The 10,814-nt window shown below is 36.9% G+C and overlaps 1 protein-coding gene across 1 annotated transcript; it reads left to right on the top strand.

Moving 5' to 3' along the window:
- The first annotated feature begins 458 nt into the window (after nucleotides 1-458).
- LOC107747999 (secretagogin) lies at nucleotides 459-8,571 on the top strand. Its single transcript, XM_016562647.1, has 11 exons — nucleotides 459-615; nucleotides 763-833; nucleotides 2,468-2,560; nucleotides 3,267-3,356; nucleotides 3,563-3,619; nucleotides 3,743-3,820; nucleotides 6,088-6,143; nucleotides 6,813-6,858; nucleotides 6,962-7,021; nucleotides 7,818-7,886; nucleotides 8,232-8,571. Exons 1-11 carry the CDS (start codon nucleotides 546-548, stop codon nucleotides 8,367-8,369), a joined length of 828 nt encoding a protein of 275 aa, XP_016418133.1. The 5' UTR covers nucleotides 459-545; the 3' UTR covers nucleotides 8,370-8,571.
- The last annotated feature ends 2,243 nt before the right edge of the window (nucleotides 8,572-10,814 follow it).

Genomic DNA, 10,814 nt, shown 5'->3' with positions numbered 1-10,814 from the left:
AAGGGCAGCGTTTTCAGATTTATCCACTCTGGGACCCGGTTTCAAAAAATATCGGTTTCACTCTCCCAAAACGCCGGATCCATGTGGACGAAACGCCTATACGATACAAAATTTATGCGTATACAGCTAAATGCGTCTCCGTGTGTATGGGGCCTTAGACTAGAAAATAAAGTAACCAAAGTCCTCTTCAAACAATGGGAAACATAAGCAAACATTTATACGAATAATATAATAGAAAAACAAACAAACATGGGGCATAGAGGTTACTTATGGCAAAGTCACACAGAGTTTATACAGCACAGTACCTAATGTTTATTTCTACTGACAAAAAGTAACAGGCACATTTTAAAAAGGAAAACTACCCAGTTTAGCCTCAGATCGTATCAGTCTTTCAGCTGATGACAGTTAAGAGTGGTGTGAAAGAGGAGGGGTTTTATTCTGTGTTTATTCAGTGAGTCAAAGGAAAGCGTCCCTCTCTGTGCACAGCTGCACCACATTTCTGTTCTTGCTCTATACCGCTGTATCGTCTATTTTACATTTCCACCATGGACTGTGCCTTTGCTAATCTAGATGCTGCTGGTTTTCTACAGATCTGGCAACACTTTGATGCTGATGGTGAGAATTTAAAACCATTTCCATTCTGCTTTCAAATTATGTCTATTTATTGTTATTTAAAGGTTACATAGTGATGCATTTTAGATATAAAATACCCTCTGTTCATCTGATCATAAGATAAATTCTAGATGAATACTTTTTCCGCAGATAATGGCTACATTGAAGGAAAAGAGTTGGATGACTTTTTTCGTCACATGCTGGAAAAATTAGGGTCAAAGGTATGTAAAAAAAAAAAAAACTTGGAATCAAAATCCAGTGGTGTGTTACATTTGAATGTACAAAAACCTTTAAACACATCACTGTTCTAACTGTTTTTGATGACACGGGTGTTATTGATTACATTGTGCAGTTATATGGAAATCTAGATGCTGCTGGTTTTCTACAGATCTGGCAACACTTTGATGCTGATGGTGAGAATTTAAAACCATTTCCATTCTGCTTTCAAATTATGTCTATTTATTGTTATTTAAAGGTTACATAGTGATGCATTTTAGATATAAAATACCCTCTGTTCATCTGATCATAAGATAAATTCTAGATGAATACTTTTTCCGCAGATAATGGCTACATTGAAGGAAAAGAGTTGGATGACTTTTTTCGTCACATGCTGGAAAAATTAGGGTCAAAGGTATGTAAAAAAAAACAACAACTTGGAATCAAAATCCAGTGGTGTGTTACATTTGAATGTACAAAAACCTTTAAACACATCACTGTTCTTGATGACACGGGTGTTATTGATTACATTGTGCAGTTATATGGAAGCACAGTAGACATACTCTTTCTGTAAGTGCTCTCAGGCTGTTTACACACTAGGATCTGTTCCCTCGCCCACTAACATAACGCAAAGAACAGCCATTTAACATCTGTTTACCTTTCACAGCAGCAGATACTTAAAATACACTGCCACTAGACAAAAGTGGACCACCTTTTGACAGAATTTAAAATCTTTGCGGTCCTAAAAATTTTTTTTTTTTTCTATATTTTCTGTCATTTTGTTTTATTTTCTTGTGGAATGCTACAGAAAAGTTATTATAGCTACAATATGTTGTTTGGAAGAAAACTATGGTTATCATGGTTTTAAAAAAGTATGTGTGCACATGTACAGCACACTCAAAACCAATATATTTTGACTGTTATATTAGACTGTTACTCAGGAGCTTGTGCAACGCCTCAAGAAACCAAACAACTTTGTTTTCAGGAAACTGTGGTAAGACATACAAGACAAAAAAAATATATTTTTCCTAAAAATTTTTTTTTTTTTCTATATTTTCTGTCATTTTGTTTTATTTTCTTGTGGAATGCTACAGAAAAGTTATTATAGCTACAATATGTTGTTTGGAAGAAAACTATGGTTATCATGGTTTTAAAAAAGTATGTGTGCACATGTACAGCACACTCAAAACCAATATATTTTGACTGTTATATTAGACTGTTACTCAGGAGCTTGTGCAACGCCTCAAGAAACCAAACAACACTTTGTTTTCAGGAAACTGTGGTAAGACATACAAGACAAAAAAAAAATATTTTCAGTGTGCTAGCAAAGGTGCTATAACCCGGCTTGTTGACATTTTGTATTTTACACTGATGTTCATTAACTTGCATGTCCCTACTAAACAAACAAAACGATTCTGATTCTATAACCCAGTGAATGAGGGTTATTGTGATGTAAGAAGGCTTCTAATAAAGAAAGGTTGTGTCAGATGTTCACTGAATATCTTATGAGCAGCTCTATCGATGCACAGCTGTTCCAGTCCATTGGCTATTATGCAGAGAGTGATGATGGGGAATTCATGAGAGATGAATGATGGAAATGTAGTCACGGTAACCAGTTTGTTTTCTCTGCTGTCTTTAGGATAAGATTACAGAGGAGAGAGTACAGCAGATAAAGAAGAGCTTTATGTCTGCCTATGATCTCACATCTGATGGACGCTTGGCGATCCACGAAGTACATCATAATTTTTTTTTACATTTTCTGTTCATTATTGTTAGTCCTGCAGAAAAGTAAAAACTGATACTCCTGTGATGGAAACTGGCAAAAAAAGAGCAACCATGAAAGAAGGAATAGTTTTCAATCAAAAGTGTTTTTAAATGGATACATTACTTTCAGGCTGTTAATTGTATAATTAGTCATTCTGTGTGCAGAGAAACTGCAGATTGCTGTTTGCATACAGTGATGGCAAAGGTTTTTCTGCGGCTGCAGATGTTATCTAGCCACTTTATGGCTTCCGGCTGTTTCCAGCACGGTTGCACCAGTTACATTAACCCCATTAAAAGTGTTAGAGTCATTTTCTTTGTCATGTTAATGGATTATTTGGCTTGCATCACATTTGCACAGAAGTAAAGTGAGGCTCTGGATGGTTGAAACACTGGATTAGAAGCAACTATAGTTCCAGTAATCAGAGCCATTAGTGCTGTCATTAATATAGTGTACATAATCACATAGTGGTCATTTTATTATTATCTGAAAAACCTATGCCAGTTCCCAGATATGGTATTCTATACTGCAAACTATTTTGGCTATATAAAAGAAACCCTTAAGGAAGCAAATCATAATTTTTATGAGTAGAGACAGAATAACATTTGTCCTGAATAAACCCTGTGTTAGTATATAAACCCATATTATTGAATGTGTCTGTTTGCATTTATACCAGCTAGCCAACATGATCCTGCCGGAGGATGAGAACTTCCTTCTTATCTTTCGTAGAGAGGCTCCACTGGATAACAGCGTGGAGTTCATGCAGGTAAACCTTTACTCCATATCACACAACTTACATCGCAACATTTTTAAATATCATGTTTAAACAGTCTTTGGCATCACAAATGTCAGTATCGTGATTTCAGGTTGTAGTTTATTTGAGTCGTGATGACCATCAATTATATACAGTATATACCAGCTGTAGTAGTGTGGGATGATGGTTAAAAAAGTTTTGCACATTTCCCATGATAGATCTGGAGGAAATACGATGCTGACAGCAGTGGTTACATATCAGCTGTGGAGCTCAAGGTAAATGCATACACATGACTCATTAGCAGAGACTGTCGGTTACATTAGCATATTATGACAATCACTGACAAAGTTTGAATATTGAGGGTGGTGTTTTGATTGTTTGTCTATTTCTGATGGCAGGGCTTCTTGAATGACTTGTTTCAGCAGCACAAAAAGAATATCCCCCCTAGGAAGTTGGATGAATACACAAATACCATGGTAACACTGCTGATTTTAATTCTTCCCCATTTATTAATTATTTGTATAAACCTAAACTTCTCAAATAATGCACCTCTGTATGGTTGACACATAGCTTGACATTTAATTTTTCTTACTGTAAGTTGTTGTTGATGTTGTTGGAGCAATGCAAATGAAATATATCATCAGCATGACCCATAATCAGGGCCTTAGCTGGGGTTTGTGGGGCCCCGCTGCAGATTGTACCCATGGGCCCTGTTTGAAATCGTGTGAATATAGCACAAATAAATAAATATAACAAAGATACAAATGAAACAATATTTCAGTTTTTTCAAGTTTGTAGGTGTTAAGGAACAGGAACCAAAAAATCAAATGTAAAATAGCATTGCATAGTCTTCACTGTATAAATTAAATATAGATTAATATTTGTTAAAACTACAAAGTAATTCAGCCAAGAGCAGTGAGCAGTGATTTTCTCTCATTTAATTTCTTGGAATAACATTAAGGACACCGACAGCTAGTAAATTAGGCGCGGTTAGGCTTTAAGAGACAATGGGCCTCATTCATGAAACTTACGTAAATATATGAGTAAATTCTGAGTAATTTACACGTAAAACAGACCTTCCCGAAAACTGTCCTCTGGATTCACAAACGCTTCGTAAACCTCAGATTTGGTAGTTAAACATGTGTATATTAATGAATTCCAATCATTCGTAAATAGGGCGCTCGTGCACGCTCATTCACAATTAGCATAATCCCCGCCTATGAATTACAAGCTACGCAAATTGCGTGTCCAGGAACGCAATGGAATATTCTGGTCTACTTTCTCAGGTTTGGCTCCAGTATATTGCATAAATGCAAAAAAGACTAATAGGCCATATGCCTAACAATAACTATTCAATAACGTGTGTCCACCAAAGAGTTTTTAGCTAGCTGAAAAAATGTCAGGCGCTCTTCTTAAAAAGACCAGCTGGTGGCGCTTGAGAACGCTTTGGTGGCACAGCGGTTTTCCAGCTGAGACACTTTGGTTGCTATGATATGGAATATCTATGCAGTCGTTGTACAAGTAGGATGGTTGGTCGGTATTTGTCCCGCCCCTCCTCGATTGATTGGACGGCTGGGTAAAAAGTGACAGTGACGAGCGCTGCGTTTTACAAATATAAACTCCGCTACATACAAAATAAAAAATTCAAAGAGGGCAAGGGCAAATAAACTTGTAATTATTATGGCAGTGCATCAAAATTCAGTGTCATCAGTTTGCCAAAAAGAACACATAACGTTTTACGCACCATTTACACGTGGTAGGCAGCAGGTGTACATTTCGTTCGTACCAACTAACATTTTTTTAAAAATGAACATTTTCATGAATTCGAAAGTTTACATCAGAACGGCTTTACGAACGATTTACACAACAATTCGTTCTGCTCTTGTTTCATGAATGAGGCCCAATGCATCCAATATAATGATACACATCCAATTTTTTTGGGTTTTGTTTACATAACCGACAGTTTTTCAAGGATACTCACCAAGATGGGTATTTCGACATAATTTTGTATGCATTTGTCCGTTCATGCGCAAGAAGATGCAAAACTCAATTCGGTGGTCAAGGGCTGTGATACGCAGCTCGCTACCTGCATGCTGTGCACACAGAACACAGCGCCCCAGTGCTGAATTAAGCTTTTTGCGTCACAACCGTGGGCCCCTGTAATCGTCACCACCTTTCACCCCACTAGTGACGGCCCTGCCCATAATGACTCACCATATATCTGAAAGGCCAGTGTTAGTATTCTGCTGTATACCACATTCCTGCTATATTCCACAATCTGTCTGAAGAAGAGATCATTTTTGCTTTCAATATACACTATTTGTAATTGTCTATTTACACACAAGTTATTACTCTGGCCATTTTGTCAGAAGACTCATCTCACATAAAAACGTACTGCTTTTTAAGATGCCGGGTATACAGGTCAATTAGTGAGTGATAGCACTGTTTACATCAGCCATCAGCAAACTGCGGCTGGTCACCCATGCATTAACCTTCCTTTGACCTGATCTCATGAGTGTGGGTTTTTTCCATTACACACAGCAAGTGAAACTGTCAGTGTTACTCATTAGAGTGCATTGCATTTAGCTGTTCATGTGTTTTCAAATGGTGCCTTCTATGGCAGTTTTTTTCAGGCAACTGATATGCCTAGAGCATATGTTGTATACCACATTGGTATACTGATGACTATTTATTTCTGTACAGGTAAGTGCTAATCATGAATACTTTTTTTTTTGTCTTGCAGATGAGCATTTTTGACAAAAACAAAGATGGAAGATTGGATCTTAATGATCTAGCTAGGTGATGTGCTTTTAACAATAGTGCTTTTGTTCTGTGCTTGTGGAGCTGTTTAGGCCTTGAGGGCGAGAATGGGTCTTTGTGTGTGTGCTTGTGTTGTTGAAAGAGAGAAGTAAACACTCTGTTACACAACTTAGTAACACATTTTTACTAGACTAATCCAAAAAGTATAATTATGCTGTCTTATAAAACATTTGTATGATGCATGGAGTTGCTGCCTAAGTCAGATCAATCATATATTATAATCTATTTAGGTTAAAATGCTAATTAAATGGCTGCCAGTAACACACAGGTGACAATTTAATACTCTTTTGTTAGTCTAGTGACAACTAAAGCATCCAAACTGCATTGAAACTCAATGAATATAGTAATATGTAAACTACATGATTTACGATCATCATTTGAAAATTGTAAATGGCACTTATGGTGCGTTCAAGTCATGTCGGATAGATCGTATTTACGAGTTGAAAGCACATGAACGCCACCACAAAGTCGTTATTAGGAGTGGGAAACTCGAAATTTTCTTTAAGCCCCGAGTTTCCGAGTTATAAGCAGCCCTACAGAAGGCAAAAGTTATTCAGCTCAAGTCAGTTCAATGATGATCCAATTCAGTTTGATAAAAGTCTCAATGTTGTGGAGTTCATCAAGTATGAAACTATATTTCCACTCCAGAATTCTGGCTCTGCAAGACAACTTCCTGTTGCAGTTCAAGATGGATGTTAGTACTTTATATCTAATTCATTTAATCTTTTGTGATCCTAAATGTAATAATTTGCTGCAAACCAGTGCATGATGCCCTCTCTATTTCCTACCTTCTTCAGGCCAACAGTCAAGTGGAGAGAAAAAGAGACTTTGAGAAGATCTTTGCACATTATGATGTTGTAAGAATTAATTTTAACCTTTCTACTGTTGTTAATACAGACATGTCCTGTGCATGATTTTATATCACCTAAGCTGTAAATGTCATGTTATTGTGTCCCGATATGGTAATAACACTGATTGGTTGATGGCACAATTTTGAAAGGCCTCCAAAAATAATAAAAAACAAATCTAAAGTTCTGGCATGAAACTCTAGATGGTGCAGTCCGATAGATTAATCTTAATATAACATAATGACATCATTATCACATGGCGCAGCTGACTGGTTCTTTTTTTATCAGCAGCCAGTGAGCTCGCTGCTCAACATAAAAATACTTGGCTAGTGTTTGCTGTAGAAGTTGCAGCACACTTCAGAAACCCTCCACCTTCCCCAGCTCCACCTGTCTAGATCTGCTATGGGGTGATTCATGTATGCTATATGGGGTTATTTCATATATGTTACATGTGCAGCAGCAGTATTTCTTACATGTTCACAGCAGCATGTTGTGGATGTATTGACTGCTGCAGCAGCAGAAGCGTAGCAGATCTATTCCGCCAAGACCAAACACATTAACATTGTCATGTACCATACCATGCCAATACCTTCGAGAGTCATGACAGAACTGGTCAATGGCAAACATCTAAAATATTTGTAATTTATATGTTGCTCGCAAGAACTGCTAATAGCAAAAGTGGCTAACCAGACAAGCTAATCAGCTAACCCCATGGATAAATATCAAATGTGGTACTTAGACACAATAACAAACACAATGCACTGACAAAGCAGTTCCAGCTCTTAAAGGTTGGCTCTCTTTCTAGAGTAAGACTGGAGCACTTGAAGGACCAGAGGTGGATGGTTTTGTCAAAGACATGATGGAGCTCGTCCAGGTAAGTGACTAACAGTAATAAACAAGTAATCAAGTCATGAGATTTATAACAAACCTGAACTTACATGTCTGTGACGCATTCTAAGGAAATCACTACTGCAAAAATTTTGGTTTGTTGTTTTAATTTATTTGGGTCCATAACCTTCAGTATTAAACATTAGCATGTAACTTATGCTTTATAGCTTGTGCTCTAGACATGAATGTAATTATTTATTCATTGACTGATTAAAAATGTAAAAGCCTTCTACAATAGTAATATAATACAACTAATAATTGTCACTCCGTCTCTTTCTACTGTGATTTCTCCGTTTCCCTCTGTATTCCAACGCTTTCTTCTTTCTCTCAGCCCAGTATCAGAGGAGTTGATCTGGACAAACTGCGTGAGGTTCTGCTGCGCCACTGTGATGTGAATAAAGATGGGAAGATTCAGAAAAGTGAGCTGGCCCTGTGTTTGGGAGTAAAGCTTAAATCACATGCACACTGAAGTTATCACTTCTACTATGAATTACTACATTTTAAACCTGAATGGGGAAGGTGAAAACATAATATATTACTTGTGTATCGCATGTTTCTATGTTTTAAAAATGTATTATGTTATTTAAAACGTTATTCTGAAAGTAATTTATGGAAATGTAATAACTTTAATGCTCTCGCAACAATAAAAGTTATATCTGTTAAACATGTAAAGCCAAAATAGTGGTACTCATGGACCCTCCTTTGTTCAAAGAAGCATTATTTAATTTATGCTCGTCACATTGGGGAAACTTGTTCAGTTCATAGCTCAATTGTTGAATCTTTATGTTCATACAAAGATTTACACTGAATGATATATGTTTACAATATTTACAGCTCTCTCAAAAGTGTTTAAAATGTTTTTGGTTAAATTTTTAAGAAAGTGGGCACTTTATTCACTTTGATGAAAAAAAACACCAAATATACAGTACTTGGTTATTCTAAATAGTCAAACTAAAAGGTGCTAATAGATCAACAGAATGTTCTGAACACCTGATGAAACAAAGACATAAAGACATCACTGAAAGGCCACAAACACACAGACCAGATGTCACTTTGTAAAAGCCATGTCTGGTGTATAGCACGATACTGTTAGTGTATCCTTATGGCTCATTTATATTCATTGCTGCTGTTTATTTAACAGTCATGCCATTGGCAAACAGATGCTCAAGTGCTTTGTTTTCTTGTTTTGCGTGTGTAGGGGGATTACAGTTAAACCCCATAGACAGACCAGTATGCTCAGTGAAGACAAGGAGTCAAATTTGAAGTTCATTGAGTTGACAGAGAGTTTACTGAAGACAAGAGTTGTCCAAACATCCAAAGGCCGTTAAAACTGAGTAAGAGGAGACAGCCTCGAATTAACTTAGAATACAGAAACACTAGTACTTACAGTCATATGGATAATCAGTTGACGTCATTTCTACAGGTTCTGATAGGTTAACAGTACAGATAATTTAGCAACATCTAAACATGGTATTCTGTCCCCGACACAAGTTAAAGACATTATCTTTGGCACCCCATTTTCTATATACGTATATATACAACTTTAAGGGTCATTTAGAAGTCATAAATTCTGGAAGGACTTTTCTCGTCTGAGCTGCTGTTGAAGTCAACATGTAAACATAGAGGGAAGAGATGTCATCCAAGATTGAGCTACAGTACATCGCTGGAACAGAACAATACATTCATGCAGACAAAACCTGATCTGACAAATTTCTAATTAGGATTCAGTTTAACATAGAGCTGTAACAAAGGAGGCATGACAACGGACTGGGGATCCACTTGCAGGCTTTATTAAAAGCAGGGTATGTGATTTTTCAAAAACACTTTAGAAAACTGATTCGGGCCGAATTGCAAAACAAACTTGTAGCCAATCAGCAATAAGGGGCGTGTCTACTCGTGATGTGGAGGAGAGAGCTTTCAGTGCATAACATTGGCTACCAGAAATCACTTACTCTGCCTTTAAAAGAGAGCGTGGTCAAAACAGGCAGGGTCCAGAAACAGCAAACAGTAATATCCCAGGTAGAGGCAGAAGAATAATCCACAAACAGGCAATGATCAGGGCAGACAGCAAACAATCAAAAAGTGTGCCATTCTTATAGTGGGAGACTGATGAGGTGGTGAGACAGGAGATTGCAATTGATGATGTGTCCAGGCAAAGGATTATGGGAAATGGAGTCCGGGGTGAATGGTAAAGGGTACAGGATGGGGTGCCCTCTAGAGGAGCTCGTGGGCACTCCAGATAGACATCGTGACAACAGTAACCAATGGAACTGTAAACCAAGTATGCAGTTCAAAACAACAAGTACACATGGTGCATTATTGACCTTCATGACTCTAGTCACACTTACCTTCACATGTCTTATAAAGCTGTCATTAGAATAGCAACATAAAATAAATAAGAATAAAGTTCAAACTGATTACTTTTTTCTATAAAATATAACATTTGATTATATAATGATTCAGATGATTTATTACAAAACAAATATATATTTATTCTCTGGAAGCCAGGTTAAATGAGTAAAAATGGGTCAGACCCTCATTCACCACTCAGATACCCAATACAGACATTGCCTGTAACATTAATTCTAAAATATATAGTCATGGCCAAAAGTTTTGGCAGTGACATAAATTGTGTTTTGCAAAGTTTGCTTCTTCAGTATTTGTAGATTATTTTCCCACATGTTTCTATAGTATACTGAAAAACAATGATAAGCATATCATATTTTTTAAAGGCTTTTATTGGCAAAAAAATATGAGTCAATATTTTCAGTGATGACCCTTGTTATTCATAACCTCTGCAGTTCGCTCTGGCATACTGGATATTAGCTACTGGGCCAAGTCCTGACTGATGGCGATCCATTCTTGCCTTATTAGTTCTCGGAGTTGATCACAATTTGTGTGCTTCTGCTTGTCC

The sequence above is a fragment of the Sinocyclocheilus rhinocerous genome, unplaced genomic scaffold (genome assembly GCF_001515625.1).
Source record: "Sinocyclocheilus rhinocerous isolate Xijiao unplaced genomic scaffold, SAMN03320098_v1.1 scaffold4305, whole genome shotgun sequence".
Classification (NCBI taxonomy): Eukaryota; Metazoa; Chordata; class Actinopteri; order Cypriniformes; family Cyprinidae; genus Sinocyclocheilus; species Sinocyclocheilus rhinocerous.
The sequence above is the reverse complement of the archived record's forward strand: the minus strand, read 5'-3'. Positions and strand labels throughout refer to the sequence as shown.